The following is a 27,728-nucleotide window of genomic DNA, read 5'->3' on the forward strand; positions in this document are numbered from 1 at the left end:
TGTGAGCTAGCCAGGAGTTAGGCCGACAACTACTAACAGTGTGGTTTGCACTTAGCCTCCCACACTCGGCAGGGCTGTCCACCTAAACCTGCAGTCCTATTACCAAGTAGGAACCGCATAACAGTCCTGCACTATACAATCCCTTATCAAAGTTGTACAAGATAACTTAAATGTGTCATTTTTTTATATACATCATAAGGCAAGGAATTTTGTTTGTCATCACTACTTCTAGTCTTCAGCCCGTAAACTGCACACAATCTAGGAACGCGTCATGGAGGATTAAATGATTTAATCACAGAACCCTTTGACTAGCAGTCATACTTTATATGCAAGCCAATATAACAAAAAATGTATGCTGAGGGAGTCCTACCGAAGTTCCAGTACAATCTGCTCCTGCACAGAGTGGCTGCTTGTCAGGTAGTTCTCTTCCAGCTGGTGAAGTGATGTCTGCAGTCTCAGTAATTCTGTTCGGTTTTCTGCTAGCTTAGCTTCTACACTTTGATGCTGCTGGACCTGGTGGTGAAGCTAAACAGAAAGGTTAGGTGTTTGAAAATACATCAGTGTCATAGGGCATACAAGTCAGACCTCAAAAGTATTTGATGGACTCGTTGATCTCTGAGGATGATATTACATATCAGGTGCTGAAATTGAAAAATGTGTGCTATTCTGGAAAAAGTACTGTGCTCATACCCTATATGAGGAATCTGCTACATCAGGGAAAGAGCTCTATAAACCTGAACATGTTTGAACTTATAAGACCTCTAACGTGGAGACAATGCAAACGTGTGCATGGTAAAAATATTTGCACTTGTACAAACTATCATAGTAAACTCAAAAACACTAATGGCCAGATTTATTAAGGAGTTGTGCTGTCCTTGCATCACACAAGGTGACACAAGGAAGAGCAATTCCTTAATTTAGATTTACAAAGTAACGCAACAAGCGCTTTGAACCTCCATTAATGAATTTGTAAGGAGATGTAAAACAATGCACCTACTTGTACTGTGCTATGTTGAATTGCAAGCTGGTAGGCATTCCATGGGTGGCGCATGAGCTTTCCTGTGCAACCATCCATGGACTTGACGCAATTGCAGATTTTCAAAATTTTGTACATGTGAGATTGTGTGAAATTGGTATGCCTCACATATGAAATGTCAACACTACAACAATCAGACTGGATCTTGTGTTGTATGCAGGAGGGAGAACCTGCATGTAGAGAAACATAAAAAGTGCATGCCATTTTTGTGCCAAAATTAAATGTTTTAGTATGTATGTTCTAGTGCAGTAGTGTACTATTTGGGAGTTGTACTTAAATATTGTTAATGAAAAGTAAAAGAATGTTACAGAAAATGAAGAGGTAATTAATTTTCAATTACAGCATAGCATGTTTGTTGATGGCATTATGTAACATAGTAATCTCGGGATGGTATATATGTACAGTACGATAGTTCACCATTCCTAATTGACAAGAGTTTGTCCAACCATATAAATGCTGCAAGTAAACTAATAGCTCAAGTAACAAAAGTTAACTAATTGATCCTGCCCAAATATACACCATTCTATATTCTGTGTTCTTTCCCGGATATCTGAATGAAGGTGTAGATCAGGGTCAAGGGCCTATATGTAAGCCCCTTTGAGAGGCAATGTTGTGCAACACACAAAAGGCTACAGCAGTCTTGCACACAAGTTCTGGAGCGTACACCAGCACACCCAGCACAGCTAAGACATCCAAAATACAATTTATTGATCCCCGTGATGTGTTCAATAATGGCTCCTGTACACATGTGTGGCCTATTGAACCTATTGATTTAGTGTGGTTATGATGAGCGTGAGAAGAGATACGGCATTCCTGACATCACCTGAAAGAAAGAGGTGACATTTCTTAAAAGGGAGCTGTATTTGAAATGTAATACATCCTGCCTACATACATGTAGTGGGTGTCAGGGTAGTCTGTATGTATTGTGTTGTAGTGATAAATGAGTATGTTTGAGATGCAACTCCACAGATACACATGTAGCCCCAATGTGAGTGAATGTCAGAAGCCGACCGTCTACTGAAGTTTTTTGTTAGTCTTTTTTTATCAGGTAAGGCCTTTCTCTTTTCAAGACTTGTCTCTGATCCAGACTTGATGATAACTGGAGAGAGCACAGGAAAAACAGTGTTTTCAGAGGATAAAAAATTCAGACCTTGGAAAAAAAATCAGAAAAGGGCCAATTGCAGCCAAACTGTCAAGCAGGTAAGAGTGGCTAGCAGGAGGACCAAAAAAAGGCCTTCATGTAATCCTGAGTGACCAACCAATAGATACAGAGTTGTGATGCATCCGATTAACTCCTTGTAACTCTCGGCTGATTTAATTACAAGAAAGGTTATTGCATGACCTGGAAACTAATCCTCCATCTTGAAGTGGTCAGACACCTAACCCTGTATTTAAAGAAAAGGCTGGATCAGGAGCCAAAGAATGCCAACCATCAGATGTAGCATCAACAGCTAATTATGAATGACTGTTGCACAGCTCTGAACTTTCGCAATGTTAAACTTTGTCTACTGCCAAAGTCAGAATTAGAGAGCTGCTCGAGCGGCTCAAGTGGAACAAGGTAAGAAGATTCCTGACAGATGTCTTTGCTTACCAATAAGTCACATGTCCCAAAATCCCCAATTAAGTAATGTGCAAGAGGCAACTGAAGGATGGCGTGCCAGGTGTGTCTGTTGTGGAAAAGATGTGCTGTGTTGTTAGGTGGCTAAGTGCCATATGGGTGCAGTCAATGGCACCTACCACATGAAGGAAGTGAACAAGATCATAAAGTTCCCTTGCCATTCTTTTCCTTTCCGCCAGTGACTGTGGCAGGGTGATAAACTGGTGCAGTATTCTGTGATGCATCTCAATTCTTGATACAAGCATCAAAACTAGATTTTAAGATGTCTACGTTACCAGAGCAGTTCTCTGGAAAAATCCAGTGGTCATGAAACAGAGCGCAGTCAGTATTTTGACAAGGACAGGGATAGCGTGGGGGCAGACTGTAGGCGAATCAAGCTCCTGCTCCCATTCTGCAACCATGTCAAGGATTACTTCAGGTGAGAAGTATATCTCGAAATTACTGCTTCCCTGGACATCCAAAAGATGTTGATCCTTTTCCTGTAAGTCTCCTATCTCTTCCTCCATATGATTAGTCTTTAAAACGAGGGGCAATGCACCCAACACATTCACCAACATAGTGAAGACAGAAAATGTTACTTGACGTTTGAATTCATTTTTTGCAGTCAGCCTAGATGTGGCTGGTTGGACCTGAAATATGTTTCACCTGTACATTGCTGGTGGATTTTAAAACAATCACTCCTTGCATTATCAGGTTTGTAACAAGTGTTGTAAGCCCTGTTATAAATTCAGCAGGATTAGTTTTAAAGAAAAAGAAACATTAGATCTTACAAAACAAAAAAAGTTGTAGTACAATTAAAAAAGGATTTGCTTAAAAAATAAAAATATACGATCTTACAAAAATAATGTTCCTTTATTTTCCAATATATTTATATAGTTATTTGGTGGTTCCATTATGGCGGTGTGTTGCAATACTAGTGGCTGGCCATATGTGGTGCTGGACTGATGCCAAGGCTGAGGTAGAGCACATTTACTACTTTTGGTTTCTTTTTGACTGCAGTACATTTATAGGTACAGTCTAGGAGTAGCAATGGCCTTACTCTTTTGTGGGTGGGTGTCATTCCCTCCTCCCTTCCTCTCCTTTAATCCCTCCTTATCTCTGTCCCATTTAAAAGTACGTATTTCCCATTTTCCAGTCACTCCCCTCCGTCTCTTCCACATTTTCTACAGGCCTTAGTATGCAGGATTGTGAATATTATTTTGTAGTATGTGCACTACTACTGGTGCTTAACTTGTAAAAACATGAGTGCCGGTGCCCAAAGCTCTGCTCAGAAGCCCAAGGCTGGCGCTTTTAGATGCTGGTGCACTGAATACAAAGGCTATACAGACTGGACTTCACCTCATGCCGCTGTAATCCACTATAAGACACCCCCTGCTCTTTTATCTTACTCTTGTTTGCTCCAGCTTCCACCTTTTGTGTTTTTTGTCCATCTTTCCTTTCCTCCTTCTTTCCCTTCTGTTTGTTTTTCTCTTCTTACACTTAGGAAATAATTGATGAGGAAAAATATGTGCTGATCCCCAAAAATGAGTGTTGGTGGGACCCACAAGCACTCACAGGCTCTAACTATGCACTACAAAGTAGACTTTGAGAATAGATCACAATAGGCAGAAGACTAGACTTGCTATGTGCATAGTGCACTGGCCTCAAAACCTCCAGCACACCCTCAATGACCAAGAAAAATGGGCTCTGACTTTAGGAGTAGCCTTTAGCCATATTACAGCACCCCACCCATTAAAGGCAACCACGGGATTGTGTTGCTGTCACTGGTTTACCACCAACTCTGCATCCAGATCTTCCTGCACATCAGCCATGACCTTAAAACAATAAAGAATGTCTTCAGAAATAGCAAGTCCAGTAGACAAGGTATGAAGACTTTGAGGATCATCTCTTCTTTCTCAAAGTCTTCCATGAGTCCATACAGGCAAATGTTGTTCCTTCTTGATCTATCCTCCATCTCCGAGATTTTGTGCTTAAGCTGCCACATTGCCATTCCCCAGTTAGGTTATGTATGCAGTTGTCTTCTCCATTTTCAAGTCTTCTGTTTGTGGAATTTAAACAGTTATGTAGAAGAGCAGTTCATTTTTTAAAGATTTTTTAAGGACATTTTGGACATTATGGTATCAAATGAGCCCTCCTTCATAATTGCTTTCAGGATGAACTTAGCCATTCTGGAAGCAACTTGACAAGTGGAATATTTTGTTGTCTGTGATGCATGGTTTAACGGATGGCATTTGTCCATAACTTTAGCCTTTCAGCTTAAGAATAAATGGTATTTAGGAAAATTCAGATTATCCAGCTAGAGTGGAAAGCAGGGAGTCTCCTGTGCTCTGATCCAGAGGGAGGGGCAGACAGAAGAAAAACAGGACTTCTTGTCAGGGTGCCTGCTTCATTAAAGAAATGCTAAATGTGCACAAATGGTAAATCTGCAAATGTAAAAGGTGCTTGGAGACCCATACTGGATATAATTGATGGAGTCCCATGAAGCTTTCTGATGGCAAAGATACTTTCTTTTTGAGAGGTACTGTCAGGGTGTTTCAAGCTGAGCTGTGGAATGCATGCTTTAAAAAAATGTTTGCATGAGGTAATGTCTGTCTATTATTGAAATCTATAGATGCACCTTTTACCTTTAATCTACATTTATATCCACATTTTATGGCAACCAATATTATGTTGTGTGTATTGCATGCTTAATACAATGACTTATACATTCACAGTGCTTTCAGGGACCTTGGGTCCTCATAGTACTAACAAGCATTGACAAAGCCAATAGGTCCTATCTATGCAAGAGCTATTGGCTTTGCCAATGCGCTTTAGCCATGTTGTACATCCGCATGGCTGCTGTTCAGCATGGCTAACAGTTAGAGGTGTAGAGGAGAGTGGCATGTAGTATCATAGAATGGAATGATGAAGAGTGGAGTAGAGTGTTGTAGAGTGCAGTGGCAGAGAGTGTTGTGTATAGGAGTGGCATAGTATGAGGTCGCATAGAGTGGCATACAGTAGAGTGGACTGGTGCAGAGTGCATTGAGGTACAGTGTTGCAGAATACAGAGAAATATAATGCAGTGGCATTGAGTACAGCAGCATAGACTTCAGTGGGATACAATGCAGTAGCATAGATTAGAGTGGTGCATAGCAGAGTGCAGTGGTGTATAGTAGATTGGCAAAGAATGCAGTAGCATGGAGTAGAGTGGTGTAGAGTACAGTGACACAGGGTACAGTCATGTACAGTGGTGTAGAGTTGTGATGCTAAATGTATTTAACCACCAACTCTATGTTTGACCATCGACTCCATTTTGTGTGAGTGATTCCATTTTGGGCCCTGCTGCGGTTGCAGGGCAGCGCAGGTGTTTTTCCACACAAAACTTGTTTTCCACACATAACCTGTTTTTCTCTGCGCGAGAACAGGGTCAGACAGTGTTGGAACATCTTATGGGGGATGCAGACTCACAAGGTTGGGACGGTCTTATCAGAGGAATGTACAGTTCTGCCTCAAACCAGGCATGGGAGCCTGGCCAGCTCTTGTGCGTGTTTTCAACGCAGCCGAAGTACAGCCAGCATTTAATTTCAGAACAGAAGGGAGATTTCTAAAATTCTCTCCCTGAGCTTGTTTTAAGGTATAAAAGACAGGGAGACTTGGCGCTAAGACAGGAACTCACCTGTGGAGCAGACCTCTTGATCCCAATTGTGGGTGTCCTGCCTTGGCTAATTGAAGGGTTCCCCAGTCTGGCTGGTGAGGATGATGAGGTCTACCCCGATGGGGATGCATTTTAAATCTTGATTATATACCTTATGTATACATGCTCTATTGATATATTGTATATTTCTTTTTAAGTCTTGACTGCCTGGTATATATTCGTTTATCTTTGTATATACACATGTTCTGCTGCATTTGAGTTACATACATATTTATTTGTGTGACTTTTATTTGCTATTTGGAAAGTGCCTTAATAAATTCATTATTTAGATTAAGAGTGCTGCATTCTTTTGGCATCATGTCCTCTTAGTTTAAGTGGGAGCAATGCAAGAGTTCAGTGGCGTAGAGTGCAGAGTATAGTCGAGTAGCACAGAGCGCAGTGGAGTAGAGTACAGAGTAGAGTGGTGCAGAGTAGAGTGTCATAGAGTGCAGTGGTGCAGATTCTAGTAGAGATTGGCATAGGGTGCATTGGTGTAGAGTGCAGTGGCGTAGAGTGAGGCAGAGTAGTGTACAGTGCAGTATCATACAGCGTAGTGATGTAGGGTAGTTTGTTACAGAGTAGAGTGAAGTGGCACATAGTGGGGTAGTGAAGGGTAGAGTGCAGTTGTGTAGAGTGGCATAGAGTGTCATGGTGTAGTGTAAAGTGGTGTAGAGTGCAATGGCATAGAGTATAGTGGTGCAGAGTAGATTAGAGTAGCATATAGTAGATTGGCATAGAGTGCAGGGGCATAGAGTTGAGTGTTACAGAGTAAAGTGCATTGGCATAGAGTGTACAGGCATAGAGTGCAGTGGCGTAGAGCACAGTGCTGCAAAGTGATGGAGAGTTGAGTTGTGCAGAGTATATTTGTGTGGCCTAGACTCGAGTGGTGTAGCGTGCAGAGACACAGAGTGCAGTGGTGCAGAGTATAGTGGCACAGAGTGCACTGGCAAAGACTAGAGTGGTACAGAGTAGAGTGGAGAGGCATAGCATGCAGTGGTGTACAGTGCAGTGGTGCAAAGTGGGGTAGTGCGCAGTGGCGCAGAGTGGAGTTGAGTGCAGTGGTGTGGTCTAAAGTGGAGCGGTGCAGAGTAGAGTGCAGTGACGTGGAGGATGAATGCGTGGTAGCAGACTGCCATTTCAGACATGTTTTCAATTGAAATGACCATTACATTTGCACAGACATACAGTTTTACTAATAATAATATACAGTGCACAGACGATAATCTATGGAAATTGCATCACCTAGTGAAATGATTTGTTTTAATCATATTAAGGTATTTTTTTCCAACACACTTCAGAATTAACAAAAATGTGCTTAATTTGTGTTCCTAATTCTGATATATTCTGAGAAATTTGCACATTTCATTTAAATGTTGTCATGTGCTAGAAAAAAACTCTTTCCTACCCAGTATCCAGCAAGATTGTCACATAAATCCACTCACTTTGAAGTCAGAGAAAGAAAAGTAAACACCAAACTCCCTTGGAAGACAGTGCCTGACATCTGACCTTGTTCTTTGAATGCACAACAAATGTGATGATAAAAGAACAAGATTTACAGGCCTGTTTACAGAAAGGGAGCACTTGGAAGGATACTGTAAATGCAGTTTCGGGCAACAGAAGGGACAAACCCAAGCTGGACAGTCTAAAACAAATAAAGCCTGCAAGTAGAAAGCCAGGAAGTGTGAGCTACAAACCAGAAAAACAATGGCAAGCAACGGGCAGAATGCATTCCAAGGGAAGCTTTCTGAACGCCCAAAAGATGTCTTTAGCAAATTAAACAGCTGCACTGTCTGGTAGGGTTTGGCTTGAAAATACACAAGTCACTTTCCCTACTGCACCAAATAAAATTAAATTGTATATGCCTCTGATTGCACACATAGACATCTATAGTGACGATATTAACCAATAGAGGTTTCATAACATAAGAGTGCATTTCACACTGATTAGTTTTACTTCCATTTATTTTTCATTAAGGTGTGCGTTATTTTATATGTAGTGGTAAAAGATCAACAAAATGGTAACACAATATTTTGTTCTTTTTAACCTGACCATTGATTTCGCCTCTGCACACACTTACTCTGTTGCCACTGCAGGATCCATACTATTTTAATGTGCTTCGACTGCTGTCTTGAATAGCTGTGCAATGGGTTAAAAAGTCAGTGATATCAGTTTATCATGTCCTGCCTTCCCTTTCCTCCATTATGTACGTTTTTTTCTTTTTTTAGATATTGTTTCAGAGCAACCTGAGATCTGTATTTATTTAGCACAGTGTACTAAGCATCGTACAGATATGTAGGAAAACACTCTTCTGGTTTTAAAGGGGATTGAGAAAAATAAATTAACCTAGTCCGTGGCTTAAGTGCACTATGTGTGACCAAAAAGCCTGGGTTCAAATCCCGGATTTCCTGCATAACTAAATTGTGTGTTCTAAGTCAAATCCATTTACTTCGTGTTTCTAATTTACTTGAAATTCACATGTGAGAGCACTTTTAAGTAATTCAGTTTAAGAAGATGGACTGTGTACAAAAAAACATACCTGTATGCTTTTTTAGCCTGTGATGTTCCACCGTCCATAACAATAATATTGACCATGATGTAAGGGACACTGGAAAATTGGTTCACTTTCTTCATTAGTGGTGTTGTCAACAGGCAGGGTTAATGAATGTTTTAAAGTTCATGTTTAGAAATGTTTACTTCATATAAGTACAGTGGCGGCTGGTGACAATTTAAAATGGTGGGGTGAGCAAATAGTCACGGACACCAGCAATGCCTTTAGGCTCAGTGCCAAAGCTCTCAATCCTGGCTCGTTAAAAAGAGTATTTAAGATGAGTCATGGCTGAGAACTTTGGAGCTGGGGCTGAAAGGAAGTAAACATTTCCGACAGTGCCTATGAGTGGATCAAATAGGTGCCGACCCAAACAAAATGAAATACACCACATGCAATAAACAGTTACTAAATCACTAGCATGCATTACACAACGTAATTGCTTTTTATATTGTTTAAATATGTAAAAAAATCAATATTTACTTTACCCACTGCCTACATGACCTCTGATCCTAGTGTTCTTCTTCAATAGTCCAAGGCTTGGAGCCAACGCCCCTAGCCAATCCAGACGATGCTCTAATGCTTTTAACCAGCATGAGCAAAGCACTAGGATTGGTTGGAGCATGTTGGCTCAGCAATTAGTCTTTCAGGCACTGGATGCCTTACCTTCTCTCCACTCAACTGTCTAAGACAGATCGGGATGGAGAGATTTAAAGTGTGCATACTGGGCTGGACATCGCAACACAGCCGGCCAGATTGACATGCACACTTCATCTGCTGTAGCCAGCCACCACTTCTCCCTGCTGCCAATCTGCAGCGATGACCCCCACGCCCTCACACTCAACTTGGGCTGGCAGAGGAAAAAATAAAATGGCAACAAAGTTATTTTATTGCCATTTTATTTTTTACATTTGCTGCACCCAGGGCAACACTCTTCTGCCCATTTGGAGAAGCTGCATAAAAGTAAGTGCAATGTTTCGATCAAATGTACTATAGTGAACCACTGCTATATGGTTTTTTTAAAGATTTTATTGTTGTATGCCAAGAGGTTACAAGCAGGATAGAAGACAGATATGTAGCAACAGATTCCACAGTATATTTACAGAACAGCAGTCCTTGGCTTCATACATTTATGAAGAGTTAAAACACATCTTTATTTTTATTTCTGTGTAACAAACTGACCCATAATAAACTGTCCCTCCACACACACCCTGCCCAATTGCTGATGCCTTACCTTTCAGCTTAGGAAAGCGGAGAAATGAACCCCATAGTGCTTAGAAAACAGTGTTCTAGTGGGGAAATCATGACATTGTGTCAGAGATAGGCACCTATGGACCAATGCCTTGTATAGTGACCTATATGTATCAAGAACAACTAGTACACAGAAACCAGGAGAGTATGTGTTGGGGTTGTTTACAGGGGGAAAAGTTTCATCCTTGGTGCAGTCCTCAAAGCCCTCCCCTGAAATATCCCATGTCTGTGCATTAAAATCTTTTCTCAGTCCTGATCATTCCTCCGTGTTAGAGGGTGCTCTCAGATCAAAACCAAGAGAACGAGACCCGGGTCCAATTTAACGATAGTCAGAGGAAGTGAATCCTTCCAATACATGGTGATATTGCCTTTTGCTAGAAGAGTCAGGTCGAGGAACTTGGTGGAGGTTCTTTAAATTAGGATGGGGGAAATACACTCAATAAGACCTCTTCTGGGGAATCTGTTAGTGCACGGCCCATCGTGGTCAACAGCGCCTCAAGAATTCTCTGCCAGTATGAAAGGAGTGTGGGGTGAGACCAAAGCGTATGAAGCAAACTGGCATCTAATTGCATACAGTGAAGACATGCAGCTGCAGCTCCTGGGTATATTTGGTCAATTTGAGCAGGTGTAAGGTAGCTCAGAATATTAAACTGAATGTACTTAAAGTGGCAGCCATATGATTCTTTGTGGGGATAGTCCAGTACTTTAGCCCAGTCCATATCTTGCAAAGGTTTGGCAACGGTAGTCTCCCAGGTAACATGGAGATAAGCCGTGGAATGGTCTCCATGTTGCGGGAAATGTCTGTACATTCATTTTATCAGTTTGCCACCAGTCCCTATGGTTTGGAGCTTGTGGCACACCTCATGCGAGGTTGGTGCTAGGTGGCATACATGAAATAGGGCATTTAATGATTGTTTAATGTGTTCTTAAGTAAGGAGTTGACCCAGGTGAAGACTGGAGTCTGCCACAAGGGTTCGGAAATTTAGTAGCTCATCGTCCACAAACAAATCCTTCACTTTTAAGAGGCCTGCAGCATGCCACTCACAGAAATGCCCTTAGCGTAGCCGTCCTGTGCGAGTGTGAAGGCCTAGCAAAGGTGGTGCAGGAGCGCAGGGTTTCTTTGTGTTAGTGAGTTTACGGGTTCTATCAAGGCAAGAGAAAGTTGTGTGGAATAACCCCGGATTGCATTTGGTTGAATGGTCAGTAGGAAACAGTGAGTAGTGCGGCAAGCCACCCTTAAAGTTTTTATGGATAAAACCCATCTCATGCAGGGGACAGCCAAACAGCCAGCGAGCCCCACCCACTGTAGCTTTGAAGCTAAAAAATAGCGTTCTAAGTCCAGAATAGCTAATCCACTGCAGTCAGGGGAAGCTTTAGATCGTAGAGTGCTACCCAGCAGTGCCTCAGCCCCCAAATCAGACGTGGGACATGTCATGGTGTCTGAAGAAGGAACGAGGGATGAGCAGGTGAAAGTTTGCAAAATAATACAATAACCATGGTTTCACCACCATCTTCACTAGTGCTATCTGCCCCATTATTGAAAGTGGAAGAGAAGACCAAAAAGCAATCTGGGTTCGGGGGGGACTGTGTTACTCTGCCCAGATTTTCATCATGCAAATCAGTGGGGGAATGGTAGATATTAATCCCTAGGTATCGAAAGGTAACTAGTTCCCAGTTCAATCTGGGATATAATTGTAAATAAGAGGGAAACACAACCACATATTAAAGAAACATTAATTACATTTTAAAATCTTTCTCATGTTCTTTCCTTTTGTTTGTGTAATCTACATCCTAAATATTTTGAAGATTGTACGTGTACTTTGGCACTTAGGGATACGCCAAATCACTGGTTTGGCCTTGGCTCCTCTGCAAAAGCATTTTAAGACATTGACAGAGTTGGTAATTGCCTAGCACAACCTTCTAAAGGGTCCAGCCCCTGCACACCCTTCACAAGAACGAACAGCGGACAATTACACCAGAAGAGTTTGCACAGTGGGTGGGTGCTGCTTGTTCAACCATTTTTTCAGTGCCTCTTCTGTTTCTCTTCTCTCAGCCGAGACAACTCCCCAGGTACTCAATACTTTCCCATCTTGTCTGATTTTAGGAATTTTCATGCCTTGTTCTTCTCCTCCTTATTTATCCAGGTCTTAGCAACAACCCTTTGAATCAGTTGCCGTAGATCTCCCGTCTGATCTCGATTTCATCCTCCCCTTTTATTCTCCTTGTTTGGCAGACCGGGCTCCCAGTTATGAGACAAATTTAGAGTCCTGGACACACACTCTAGTGCTGTGAGACTATGGACAAGGTGTGGGTACCTCACATCCTGACATAGGTGTGAGACTGTCTCCCACCTGTCTGCTCTGCCTCATTAATTAGGTTTAAAGTCCACTGGAGGTTGAGGTGATCCAAGTGTTTTTTTCTTCAACATGTTTATACTAGCATAAGGGTACTTACCTTAATGTTTCTCTAACTGTTTCCCATGGGTTTTAAAATGTTTAGAAATAGAATCAAAAGTTTGCTGTTGCTTTTTCTCCAGCAAAATTGGGGAAGTTTGGGTAGGGGTGATGCCCTTGACACCATGCTCAAGGGCAATTATTTACTACTGAACAAGACGTAATGTGGCACTTGAATGTAGCATGCCAGGAGGCAAACACAAAAAGACCATAGTGAGTAAATAGTGCTATGTAAAAAGTAGTAAATAAGCACTGATAATGTAGTGGGGTATGGCCTCTCCTTGGATGCATCTGTAAAACTAAGGTTTTGTCCCGAATTTTGACCCTTTGCCCTGAATTTCTGTCCTGAATTTTGACCATTTGTCCTGTGTTTTTACAGTCCTGTCCAGAATTTGCCTCCATGCCAGTTGGTCACCCTAGAAACAGGACCCAGTCGAGGGAGCCAGACTAGAAAGTCTGAATGAAGTGTGTTTTCGTTCACAGAATCACATCAGTAAGTAGTGCAAGGTGTAAGAAAATCTACAAACATCCTCTCAAAGCGTACACCACTGTATGTTCATGTATTAGTCCCTCACCAGAGAGGTCTTCCTTGTGAAGTGAGGCAGAACTCAGGGCCTCATTTACAAGGCTTTTGCTCCACTGCTGCGTCATTTTTTTTAGGCAATGGTGGAGCAAGCAGTGCGCCTCACTGCTCCACATTTACAAACTGACGCATTGGGCCCAATGCATCAGTTTAGAAAGCCTTGTGTCACATTGTACCACCAGGTATAATGATTGCAAGGTAGAGATTATCACGGGAAAATCCATGCAGAACTAACGCAGTGAAATTTACATTTCACTGCGTCATTTTGCAACTTTACTGCATCAGATTTTTACCGCCTGCTCAGAGCAGGCATAAAACTGACATAGGGCTTTTCTAAATGGGGGCCTCCTTGCATTGCTGAAGTAGCATAATTTTTTTTACGCTAGTCCAGCGATGCTTTAGTTTAGCGCCCCAGACGCTAAACTAAAGCATTAGAAAAAGTGTGCCATCTAGTTCTGTACTGTAATTACAGTGCATCCATGGCATCATTAGGGGGTCGTAGGGCAGCACAAGAAATCTGACGCTTTGGAGATGATAAGTCAGATTCTTGTAAATGAGGCCCTCAAAGTTATAAGGGGGGCAGTGAATGCTGATTTATATTGGAGAAAGTGTAACCGGTTTACGGGTCTACATGCAGCCACTCCAACAAACGTGTTCTTTAAGAGGTATTTTCGTATTTATATCTCCTTCACAAGAGTGCTAAGTTTGAGCACCTTCTGGTCTGACTTGGTAGCCATAGTAAAGCAGATAATAATTTCACAATTAAGCAAACCATGGTTCTCTTGAATGATCGGAAGCATCTACTCTAGCCTCCATTTTTGTTTAGAGTGGTGGATCTGTAACTCAAGTACTTTTGATTAATCTGTTGCAAATGTCAGTGCTGTATGTGTTTTGGGGCATTTATGCAGTCTGAAGATATAAGGTCTGGGGGACCCTCTCTTGTGTTAGCTCATGCAACCAATGAGCACAGCTGAAGTAGATAGGGAGTTAGATTTCCTCATGGAGCACATCATTTTACAGCATCATTGGCCAATGTCCGTCATATCCCCTGGTATTGCATGCCATCCACCAAGTTGTGCCTGCAGCCGATCATTGCGCAGTGCTTAGGTCCAACTCCCACTGTAGTGCCACCATGCGGGCTATCTGTCTGCAACGTAGGCTGAGATAACCCCATGGTTCTTAATCGCATCGGCTGCTTACCTATGTACAAGGATTGCGCAGTTTTGACAACCAGTTGCAGATGACCATGCTATAGGTATATTTTAAGCGCATTCTGGTTAGAAGGGTGTTCAGGATTTCTCGACGGAGTGTCTGATTAGAGTGCCACTGGCCGTATCCGAGATGTCTCCCAGTTTTACACATTCAGAAGTGTTGCCATGTTTACTGTTGCTCATCTGTAAATTCTTGGTTGGGCCCCCACCTTAGAAATGCTTGCAAGGGCCATTGTCTGTAATACAAGCTGAAAGAGCCCAAGAACTTCATTGGCAGCCCATCCTCAAGGGGGTGTTGGACAGCATCGATATTTCTGCACCCGGAATCTCTATGATCATCAGAATAATTTCACTTGTTCGCTTTAATTCTTTCCTGTTTTAAAGATGTCATGGATGATGGTAATAGTGTAGTAAATGTGACGTCATCAAGTCAATAGTGTCAACTCTGACATAGAAAAGATGCAGATTGGGCACACATGAAGTCAGAAAATACATCACAAAATAATTGATGAAATCACTGGTGACATTACAAGAAACATATTTGATTATTTTTAAGTTTATTATAAAGCATAACAACATATATAAAATTGCCCCAGTACAACCTCCACGCTGTCAGCAATATCAGTAAAATATCATGCATTTATAAGAGCCATCAAGATAATGAACATTGCATGTGTAGGACTCATCATGATAATGGACATCACTTTTTTGCTTAGTCATTGTTTTCATAATAAAGTCAATATTAAATTAATCTTTTTCCTCTCCCATCTGCCATCACATGTATCACTTTTCCCTCTCATTCCTTTTCTTGTGATGTCCGTGGGAACATACTGCTGCCATTTACCCCATCACACGATGTTCTCTCCAGCGGTGACATATTTTTTTCGAACTTTCTGGAGCAGCCCCTGTTTGTGTAGATTACCCTCTTTGCCTCAATAGATCAGTCTATATTTTGGCATCATTGACATTGCCATTTACCAGAAGACAATGGCACCTCTTTCTCCTTACAGACTTGGTGTACATGTTTTTTTGAAAATTTTGGGTGTCAAACTCCTGTGTGGGAATTCAAATTAGAACATAAGACCCCCCCACCATTAACCAATCAGCCAAAACTTTACCAAACCAACTTTATGTTAGAGTTCACCTTCAAACTCCTCACCCATGCTCAACACCAGACCAGAATGCCTCAACAGATGACTCTCCTTCTACATCCCAACCCGGCATCTCCGCTCCAAGCACATCACCCTCGCAATCGTCCCACGCGTCCACAGAACTACAACCGCTGGTAGATCATTCTCGCACCTCGCCGCCAAAACATGGAACACTCTTCCCATCCACCTGCGCCAGACCAAAGACCTCCTTACCTTCAGAAAACTTCTCAAGACCTGGCTGTTCGAGCAGTAGCAGCACCTGCCCCCCCATTTTCTCCCCCCTCCCCTCCTCAGCGCCTTGAGACCCTCACGGGTGAGCAGTGTGCTTTACAAATACCCTGACTGATTGATTGATGTGCACGTATACCTTTTCTTGGCAATGTTGCATGCAGAAAATAGTTTTCCTATGGACTAACTGTCACACACATACACACATCATAGAAACGTTTTATAATCATTAATAATCACGTACTTGGGTTTCTAGAAGGTCCAGAGTTTGCTCTTTTTCTTTTACAGAGGTAACAGCACGTTGAAGATCTTGCTGGATTTTCATCAGTTCTGCCTCTTTGCGTGTCAAATCCTGAGAAGCCACCTCAGCCAGTTGTTTATATTTTGCTACATCTTCCATCAGAAAATGTTTTTCTCTCGTGCTTGTATCTATGGAAAATCAATGGAACTTTTAAGAACCCTGATATATAGATTGAGGCAATACGAGGTTGTACCATTTAAAATTGGATAACGCAAATGGATGGTGGAAATTCAGGGTAGTAAGGACTGGGTTGCAGATATGGCAGACAACGACCAAAGCGTTCAAGATCAAGAAATTTGATGGACATATTTCTTTGGGCTGTGAATTGTCACTGCGTAGCATTCTTTACGATACCGTGGGCCAGATTTATCAATCTGATTCACCATTCTTTCATGCAATGCAACACCAACACAACCCTGCAAGACAACATGCTGCTCTGCGTGAAAGGGAGAGGGCAAGAATGTACCATATTTACCAATATGAGGCACATTCCTGCTCTAGGCCTGCAATGGTGCACAATCTTCTTCCTAATGGCAATGCAGGCACCCTGGTGCACAGCTGCCTGCATTGCAGGCAGGATTGTTTTTGTGCAGGAAGGAATAACTTCCTGCACAAAAACAATCTTTAGAGGCTGTTTTCTCTTTCTGAGTGTGCTGCAGAATTCAGCACACATAGAACAAGCATTGGCATAGCCGAAAGGTCTCACCTTTGGGACCTTATAAGTGTTTAACCAATGTCTTGGCTTTGCCAATGCCTTTGCCAATTACTTTAAGCTCTGTTGTAGTACATTGTGGCTGCTGATTAAAATCAGAAGCTCATGAACTATAATTTTTCGGGTAGTTAGCTTGACAGGGCGGAAGTTGTTTTCCATTTGAAAAAAATGAATTATATGCTGAATTGCGACTCTTTTAGATCATACATGCAAAATGGCGTTCTTAGCCAAATACAGCAACTTTTCAAACACATTCAATTTGCAAAATATTCACATCCAAATTAGCACAGCTAATTATGTGCCACTGTGTAAAAGTGCAAAAGCCCCTCCTTGCACTCTTTAACACTGATACAAATTATGTATGCATGCCGGCCACTGAATGTTGACACAGTACTGTTTTTATCAGTAAAAAGGAAGCAACGAGGAGAAGTAAAGCTATTTCTCCTAGCTGCGCTTCTCCTGGGAAAGTGCTGCATTTTGTCACATTCACAGATTTAACAGTCTTGGTAAATCTGGGAATGGGCCAACACCCTCCCCCCACGGCAGAGTAATACAAGGAAGCAACTTGCACTGCCTTTGGTTATGCCAGATGTACCAAGCAACTAGGGCCACGCAGGGTAGCCTTGTGTTGCTTGGTAAATCTGACTTCAGTATTATGTTTCCCTTGGCGCAAGGTTAGCGTATTATGTTTCCCTTGGCGCAAGGTTAGCGTAATTTTATGATAAATCTGGCCCTGTATGTTGTACTGAGGTGTGACTTGGATTCATGAATCTTGATCAAAACTTTCATAATGGTGTGCTGCAGACCTTTTCATTTTAATTAAGCTGAGTTTGCACTACCAAGTGGGGGGGGGGGGGGTTAAAATAACTGCAAATACAAGATTATGTTTGAATCAATTAGACAGAGCAGATTAAACCACTGATTAGGTGTATGGTGAGACAATAATGGGTCACGGCGCAAGATCTGTTTGCTAAAAAAGCTTTAAACCCTTTCCAGAGTCAATGGTTGATAAGAAGGAAGACCTGGACACTCGATGGTCTATAAACTAAACATAGAAGTATCCACAAATCTCATTGAAAGTATTTGGTGTGAACCTAGGGACCTTAAAGCATTGCTAATTGAAAACAATATCAACAACAGGTGACAACCCAGATGATCTCCATGGTTTGGGCAATGACGGGAGTACAGTAAAAAAAAGTATTGGCATTTAACTAATCAAGTCCTTTTTCAGCATTCAGGAAGAAAGGTGCGTCCTCAAGATCAGGCCGTAGGCAATACATCAAGGCATAGATCGAGTTAATTTGCAGATAAATTCCACCAGTTCAGGAAGAACCAATCCAGGCATGCAGGGAGCGGCCTAGTTGCGATCACTTTTGATAATATTTTTGTGTCAGTGTTTAATAGAGACAGGTCAATAAGATGTGCATTTGGTTGCATCTTTCTTTACCTGACTTCAACAACATTGTCATAATAGCTTTCCGCAATGTTGGATGGCATGGCCCAATCTTTGGTGCTTTCTCATACATCGTGAGCAAGTGTGGGGGCTTTTGTCTCACTGTATTCTTTCTATATATTTCTGCGGGCTTACCTTTTGGCATATATCTAATGTCATTTTTTATCTCTAATACCATTGGTGGCTGCACTAGTAGCTCTCTCATATGCGCCTATATCCATGCCATCAGCCTCTAGCCATGCCATCATGACTCTTTTGAGGGAAGCAGTAATTTTCGCCCCTTCGCTTACCACTTGCAATAAGAATAGATTTGTATGTTATTCCTCAAGTCTTTATTATATTGGTATTGTAGATACATGATAGCCCCTCCTCTGTACACATCTGTATTACTTCCCCAGGAGTTTAATGTGTTTTGAGTTGTCTATCCAGTGCTGTGGTAGCAACCAGCTTTTAGGCGTATCATGTATGTTGGCATTCTCAAGATAGCAGATCTCCTCAAGACTGTTCAAGACCTCTCTTTTTTTCTTCTTAATCCGTTGGCTTGTTTAGATATACAAATTCCTCTTATGTAGAATTTTCAATGCCTGAAAGACAATTCCTAAGTCATGTAAAGAGCTCATAATGAGCTCAAAATAATCTGTGACCACTTTCCAGCCTTTAGCCTTGAAGGCCACAAAGCATCAAAATGTATGTCCTTCCCTTTCCCCAGGAAGCAATACATCGGTGCCACTGATGAGTTGTCTGATATTGTATGCCATAGAATAGATACCTCTTTGAACCACAAACTGTCCTTCTGGAGACCAGGTAATATTCTATATGAGATGCTGCATCATGTACTGTTGAATCATTCTCTACTGTCCACATGAAGCAGTTTCTAGTTACCAATCTGACTCTGATGTTGATCAATTCTTCTTAAGGTTCTAGGATAGAATCACTCCTCTATAGATGATTTTACCTGTGTAAGCTCCACCAGTGCCTTGAAGGTCACTAAGCTTCCACACTCAGATTTCCAACTGTCAGTGATCAGAGCCTTCCCTGCAAATTCATCGACTGCTAACTGTTTAATGAAATAGATGTGATATACGCTTAAGCTACCATGCCTGACCACTCTGCCACTCTCAAGAGTGGGCAGTGCCCCCATACTTTCATTCACAGATCCTTATCTGACAACTTGTCTAAGGTATTATGCTGCCATAACCTTAACTCATGCATTTACCATTGCTAGGCCCAGGGCCATAAACATGTCCCACCTCCCACTGCATTAACCCAGTACAGTAGGCCAACCAGATAGTTCAGCAATAGATATATGGTCACATAAAGGCCAGGTGCTCATATTTACATTAACAGATTCTAGTGATCAATGCATTCAGAGCACACTTTTACAAATATTATGTGCATAATATCTTAAGGGTAAATCAATCCAGAGCAGTTGGACACTACATCTCAAGACAACGTAAGAACATAATGCATCAAAGTACTAAATTATACAATGAGACACCTATGTCCTCTACTCTTCACATCGTAGTGTTGCATGTGGTTGCCTCATCAGTGCTGGGTCTTCTTTACTTGGAGATATCTTGAGGGGTAGAGCAGTGTGTATTCCAGTTTCTTCGGCTGCAGTGGCTTCTTTCCAGATATAAATGACCATCACCATTCCTGTCTAGGTAAATTGAGGTCCAGGTTTATAGGTAGAGACTGCCCTTGATACATCAGCTATTGTCTTCCTCATCAACCTCATTACAGTGGCACAGTTTGTTTAGTTTAGCAAGTTGGCAACCAATGGCCATGGTGGAGCCACTGACAGAAGCCTAGGTCCCAACGTCTGATGAGCGCACCCTATTGTGAATATGGTGAAAAATAGACCATCCTGAATAGGGTCATCAGCAGTTTTACAAGAAAGAGCTCCATTTACTCTACAGTAGAGGAGTCAGGCAACCCAGCGATTCTGATAATGTTGCGCTGACTTTTGGATTCCAAATCCTCACTTTTTGCCCTTTTTTACCTCTAGTGCCTTTCCGTGTTCAAAAGCTTTCCCTCGTGTGTTTTTGTGTTGTTTTCCAGATTGGCTATACAGCACTTGGCCATAACAGGTTTTTGGCCGCCTTTTTCACTCATATAATTAAGTCATGTGATCAGTGTATCTATTTTACTACCAATCATGTGAAGGCTCCTACCCATGTCTAGTAGCAGTTCTGTCACCTCCAGGTCATGTTCAATGTCGGTGTTTTTGTGCGTGGGGTGGCTTCCACAGATCCATCAAATGTCATTCTCATTTTTAGGGTGTTCAAGGGCTTTAGTGCCACATTCCAATGAGAATTGGCGCTCCACATGCTATCCCAATCAGTGGCTGCACTCCTAGAAGGCTATCATGATCTTTGTTAGGTAACAGCCAGATGAAACATCCAGGAGGCCCAATGTATTGTCATAGGCATGCAGAGCTGTGTATTTCCACTAAGGGGACAGTGCAAGTTATGGGATCCGGCTGCGCGTCACTAAAGCATTTGAGCTGAGATGAAGGGGCACAAACCAGGAGCAAGATTATGAAGTGGAAAAAAAATTCCAGTCACATCAGTATCACTGGCAAGATACACTAACTTTCAAATTAGGATGGGGAGGATATGTGCTTCAACACTTTTCTGAACCCACTGCAAATCATGTACTGAGAATATGTTGGTTAGTCGTAGTTCCCGAAAAACAAAAAGAAAAAGAGAGAGAAAAAGAGACTCTGTATTCCCGTTTTTCTATGGTTGAATGGACCTCTGAGTCCATTTCAAAGAGCTAAAACACAATTAGAATTTATAGAACATATGCAAAGGACACTCTGAGCTATTATGCTTTGCTTGCAAAACTTTCGAAATTATGCAGTAATTTCTCTGGTTTGAATTACTTTCAATAGGGCTGGTTCATTAACTGTAACATAACACATGTAAATCAATATCATATAGTTTGGCTAATAGCCAGAAATCACTTTCCGATTTAAAGCAATACTTCAATACTATGGGGGTCATTCCAACCTTGGCGGGCGGCGGAAACCGCCATTTGGCCGCCATGCGGCCAAATTAACGCGGCCCCCATTCTGACATTCCCGCTGGGCCGGCGGGCGCTTACCAAGTTAGAGCCCACCGGCCCAGCGGGAATGAGGCCTGCAACACAGGACCCGGCTCCGAATGGAGCCGGCGGTGTTGCGGCCGTGCGACGGGTGCAGTTGCACCCGTCGCGCTTTTCACTGTCTGCTAGGCAGACAGTGAAAAGCAGGCCGGGGCCCTGTTAGGGGACCCCTGCACTGCCCATGCCAGTGGCATGGGCAGAGCAGGGGCCCCCAGGGGCCCCAGGACACCCCTTACCGCCAGCCTCTTCCTGGCGGTGTAAACCGCCAGAAACAGGCTGGCGGTAAGGGGGTCAGAATCCCCAGCGCTGCCCTGGCTGATTCTCCCAGCCGGTGCAAAAACAGCGGAAAACCGCCGGCCCCGGCAGGGCAACCGCGGCTTTACCGCCGCGGTCAGAATGGGAAGTGAAGCACCGCCAGCCTGTTGGCGGTGCTTCCGTCATTTGTGACCGGGTCAGAGTATGACTTTAAAAAAGGTAATCTAAGTCTGTGCAAGATGAGGATCCTCTTTGTTGCTCTTGTAGAAACAAAAAAGTGGATATATGTGTTCATAATTCTTAGTGCAAAGTCTATTATTGCCGTGCAAGAATACTTCTCAGAATCCACTTCAGTTGTTCATCAACTTCTAAAAAAAATTACATTCAGTGAGGTTTCCGAAATTCTGAGAACAAATTCCTAGCTGCGGAAACTATGGGGCTAATTTACAAGAAACTGGTGCATCGCCATCGATGCACAAGTTTTCTTGCCCCGCCCTGCTCCTTCCTAACACCATGGGAGCACTGTATTTACAACACAATGCTCCATGGCACAAAGTTTCCACCACAGTGTCAGAAATTCTGACGCTGTTGTGGCGCTAAACCTTAACATTGCTAGACTAGCATCAAAATGTTGACGCTGGTCCAGCAATGTTAAGGGGGGCCCATAGACAATAGCACAGCATCACCTTTAACGCCTGCCCTGAGCAGGCATTAAAAATTAAAAAAAGGACGCTATGCTGGCACTGTGCCATTTTTGCGGAGCTTTTAATGGGGGAACGCCTACCTTGCACACATTATACCTGGGGCAGGTATAATGTGGCACAAGGCTTTACAAACTGGCGCAATTGTGACATTGCAGCAGTTTGTAAATATGGTGTGGGGTGGGGGACTGCTTTGCGTCACCTTAACATAAAAGAATTATGCTATGGCGGCACAAACTCCTTGTAAATGAGCCAATTTTATACCACTGTTACAAGATTCTCCTTGTGTTTATTTATGAATGAACCAATAAACTTAGAAACAATAAAATGTGAATTCTTAGTGATTAGCCAGACTTTTCTCTGTATATTTGGGCACTACAATCCTTTTCTATTGGCATATAATTTGTAGCTAACCTTGGCCTTTTCTAATGCTTCGTATGCTGAAATTTGACTTTCTTGAAGTTCAATGAAATATTCTTGTACTAAGGGCACTGATGTAAAAGAGAGATATTCTGTACATATATACAAAAGGAAGGTGATATCCTTGTGGCAGAATGTTCAGCACTGCTATCGGTTAATTCTGATAACCTCAACATCTTTCTCCAATCATCTTCTTGCAATAAGGCCTGAAACATCAAACACTGCTCAACACATTTATTCAATTGTTCTGTCTGTCCTTCTGTATGAGTCTGATAACTAGCAAAAATACTGACTTTCATATCTAATTCTTTATTTAATGCACACTAGAATTTCGAAGTATATTGCAAACTTGTCAGTTATCAAAACCTTTGAATATTCCATGAAATTAATAATATGTTGTGCAAAGATGTGCGCTAACTCTCTGAAGGAAGGCAACCCAGTTATTGGAATGAAATGCTCCATCTTTGTCAAATGATCAACAACTACTAGGATTGGCATTACAATTTTGACTTTAGATATTTCTACAAACATATTCATGGGTATTTTATGCCAAGGCATGGGTGGAATAGGCAGTGTTCTTTAAAGAGTCATAGCTCTAATGTTTGATAATTTAATCTAAGCCTAAGTTAAACCTATCTTAAAATATGTCATTACATCTGAAACCAGAGTTCTCCACCAAAAAACACATTACAACTGTTTCTAAAGTTTTAGGGATTCCGGGATGCCCAGCAGTTTTAAAATCAGGAACCCATCTCATAGCCTGTTGTCTTAGCTGAGCTGAAAATACAGAGTATTCCCTGGATACGATAGCTCATCTTTCCAAATTCTGTCTTCATTTTCTCTGAGCCAGGCTTTGTTACCAATGGACTGTCACTCACAGCCCACCATTTTGTTCCCGCTCTGCTCCCCTGCTGCTCCCACAATCCCCCAGGACCTCCTTAATGGCGGTTGCTGCGCGACCGTGCTGCTGGGATGCCAAAGTAACACCACAGGCAAGCCTGTCTGTACCCGTTCGTGTCTGGACCGCACCCAGCACCAGGACCCCTGAATCTGCAACCCCGCACCGGTACTCCTCCGACAAGATTAAATACCTCAGGCTGACAGCATCATCACCTCGCCTCAATCCTGCCACAACTGCTGTTTCTCCTGCAACATTGGAACCACCGTAACCTCCACCCAGCAGACCCCCAGTCACAAACTTAAACTCCACTGCTTACTACTCAATGTCTGATCCCTCTGCAAGCATGCCATAGAAATCTGGGACACCTTCACCACCCTCGCACCTGACACAATGTTCATCACTGAAACCTGGCTCACCCAGATATAAGATGATCCACAGTGACCACCATAACAGGCATAGCGGAGGCATTGCCATCATCCACAAGGACTCCCTCTACTGCACCGCCTCAGACGACGACACAACACGACCATGGAACACCTCAACTTCCAGATCAAACTTGACACCAAAACCACCATCAGAGGAACCCTCGCCTACAGACCCCCTAGCCCTTGCCACAGCTTCTGCAACTCATCCCATACTTCTTCGCACCCCTGGCAATCCATTCCAACCACTACATCTTCCTAGGTGACCTGACCTTCCACCTAGAAGCCTCGTATGCCAATGCCAACTGCGCCTCACGGCATGCAAACATAAGCTTCATCGGCCTCTCTCAGCTGATCGCCACCTCCATGCACAGTGCAGGACACACACTGGACCCATCTTCACCAGCAATGGAGCCAAGCTCTCCCACACCACCGAGGTCACACGGAACTACCACAACATCGTCCACTTCACCATCGATGGACTGCCTGAAGTCCCAACAAGAACCGCCACAACTGGAGCAAAGCCATTGAAACATACTGGACCGCTACCCTCAAAGAAGATAGGCCCATCCCTGCAGACCCCCTTAAACGCTGCATTCAAAACTTCTCCAACTGGATCTGTTCAGCGGCTGACACCCTCGTCCCCTGAGCAGCATGACCACAAAGCAAGCAAAATGGTTCACTCCAGAAATCCTAACCCTCAAATGTCACTGCAGGAAACTAGAGAGACACTGCCGCTCCAACAAGACCTCTGTAAACCTCGACTCCTTCAGGTCCGCCTTCAAAAGATACCACCACCGACTCAGGGAAACCAAGAAAGAAGGACTCACCACCCGCAATGAGGCAACCATAAACCACCAACCATGCCTCCAAAGCCCTCCGCAACACGCTATCGGACTACTTTCACCACATGATAGGTGATATCTACAGCAACTTCGACCCCATCCCACTGACCTTGACCACCCCTGCACCTCAAGCCACCACTCCCTTTCCCACTGAATACCCGAATGGAAGCAGCTATCTATGAAGACACCATCTCCATCATGACCTCCATCCACTCTGGATCCCCGCGGTTCCCTGCCCGATCTACAACGTAGGAAGAGAAGTAATCAGAGCCTCTCTCACAGAACTCCTTAACACCTCCATCTCCACAGATACTGTCCCTGGCACCTGGAAGCAGGCTGAGGCCAAGCCCCTCCTGAAGAAACCCTCAGCCGACAACAACAGGCTCAAAAACTACTGCCCCCATCTCGCTGCAACCATTCTTGGAAAAGGCCATCAACCGCCAACTTAAGGACTACCTTGAAGACAAGAGCATGCTCGACCCATCCCAATCTGGCTTCTGCCCAATCACAACACCAAGACCGCCTTGATCGCAGCAACCGATTACATCAGACACCTCCTTGACCTAGGGGGAACAGAGGCCCTCATCCTCCTCGACTTATCTGCAGGATTCAACACCGTCTCCCATCACACTCTCATTACCAGACTCCACATTATTGGTATCCAAGTCAACGATCTCCTCCTTCCTCTCTGGCCAAATACAGAGGATCCTCCTCCCTCACTTTGTCTCTGTACCCAAAGACATCATCTGTGGCATCCCTCAGGCCTCCTCCCGCAGTCCCACCATCTTCAACACCTACATGACTCCACTGGCAGATATCGGACACACCCACGGACTCAACATCATCTCCTACATGGACGACACCCAGTTTTGTCCTATCCCTCACAGACTGCACCGCCACCACACAAACCAACTTCCAAAACCCCATGACCGACATCACCAACTGCCATGTCAGATACCTTGAGTTGATTTCCTCAACAGCAGAAGATTGGTCCTCTATCCCAACCCAGACTACTTGCAACAAAACCAATCTCTGTATTGAGCACCCTGGAAGGAGAAAGGGGAATAAGATGTAGAGAAACTGTCTCAAAGATGATGCTTCATCAAGGCGCGGACTACCACCTCACTGTTGGTTTAGCTGGTGAACGGTACCTGAAAGATTATTGTCATAATTAATAAGGACACACTATTATATACCAATTAACTTAACAACTAATCGTTTCAACCCAGCAATACTATAATCACTCACCTTGAGCTCTCTGGGAAATTTGCCTTTTTCTCTGTTTGTCGTACTGTTGTTTTTTAAATGGAAATAGGTTTCTTAGAAGATAAACTCTCTCAGTTCAATAGAAGAACTGTCCGCTTCTTAACTGAGAAATTTTTGGAGTCTTTTTTCCTCTGCGTACTTCTCTTTTCCTTTGCTCAAGAATGTTGCTATACATATATATAGTTATTTATTATCTTGAATTCAGGTGAAGAGCAATTACCTTTTAGTTAACTGTCTCTTATAACTTCCTCGTAAGGTAAATAAGCGTACATTTTGTCTGTATAGCTTTTCTTGTGTTTAGTTGGTTATGTCAAGCATACTATAATATTTGAGTCGTTAATATATTTATATGCTCTTAATGCTCTTTGTATTGTCGTATATTTTCTTACCACAGAATATTCATAAACCTTCAATAAAGTTTGTGTTCAGAATTTGCTTTCTGGGTTTTCGTTTGCTGTGACACTTGTATTTTCTTTCTTTATCAAGATACTTGCAAAGACGAATTTTCCTCACAGAATGTTTCTTCACAGACACACTCTTCCTCCGAACACCTGACTCCTGTCAAAGCGCAGTTGAAGTGCGAAGCTCTCAGGCCTCGCGCTCGTATCCTAGCAACTGGGTTAATGCAACACTAGAGCAGCAACTTCACTGTCTGCCTAAACCGCGGACATCTTGGATTCCTATTCTCGACCTCCTTTCTGTAAAAGGTGCAACACGACTTGGCAGATCTTCCTCCAGCCTGGACGACGCTGTCTCCACTGAGGATACTTCTTCATCTGCATTCTGATTACTTTTCTGGCACCTTTTGTAGTTATTGCATGACAGGTTTGAAGGGTCTCAAGCTAAATTCAAACAAAACAGAGATCTTCATCTTCGGGAACAAGCCCCTTCCCCCGGGACGAGATGTGGTGGCACACCACCCTCGGTCCCCCACCCACACCCACAACCACACAGACAACCTCTGGATTATCCTGGATTCCTGGATACGCAACTGACCATGAAGCAACAGATCAACACCATCTCATCGGCCTGCTTCCAAATCCTGTAGCATGGTCCACAAGACCTTCTGATGGATCTCCATCTCTACCAGGAAAACAGGCACTCAGGCCCTCATCTCCAGCCGACTCGACTACAACAACATGCTCTACGCCTGAACCACAAAACAGCTCATGAACCACCTCCAGACCAATCACTCAATCAATCAATCAGGAAGACTCGTCCTCGACCTCCCAAGAACAATCAGCATCACTCCCCACCTCAGGGGCCTCCACTGGCTTCCCGTTCAGCAAAGATGCCTCTTCAAACTCCTCAAACACGCATACAAGGCCTTCCACAATGCCAGACCCGCCTACATCAACCTGCTCAACCTCCCTCGCCCAGGCCCAAGTGCCCTGCATGCACAATGAATGCTTCAGAGGTTGCTCTTTCTCCCACCTCGCCGCCAGCTCTTGAAACAACCTCCACCTGCGCACCTCCCCTTCTCTGAAGGACTTCAGAATGCAGCTCAAGACTTGGCTCTTTGGCTGCCATTGCCAGCCGGACGAGGTCCGCAGCATCCCTCTAGCACCTGGAGACCCCCTGGGGTGACAAGCTTG

At 43.2% G+C, this 27,728-nt stretch overlaps 1 protein-coding gene across 1 annotated transcript in view; it reads right to left on the reverse strand.

Annotated features, from left to right (window-relative positions):
* LOC138282619 (myosin heavy chain, clone 203-like) overlaps window positions 1–27,728 on the reverse strand; it is a 262,838-nt gene that overhangs the window by 121,180 nt on the left and 113,930 nt on the right. The window contains exons 6-7 of the mRNA XM_069220406.1: window positions 15,994–16,178; window positions 371–525 (exon numbers count right to left, since the gene is read on the reverse strand). Coding sequence (XP_069076507.1) covers window positions 371–525; window positions 15,994–16,178 — 340 coding nt within the window. The remainder of the gene's footprint in view (window positions 1–370; window positions 526–15,993; window positions 16,179–27,728) is intronic.

Source organism: Pleurodeles waltl, chromosome 2_2 (assembly GCF_031143425.1).
Source record: "Pleurodeles waltl isolate 20211129_DDA chromosome 2_2, aPleWal1.hap1.20221129, whole genome shotgun sequence".
NCBI lineage: Eukaryota > Metazoa > Chordata > Amphibia > Caudata > Salamandridae > Pleurodeles > Pleurodeles waltl.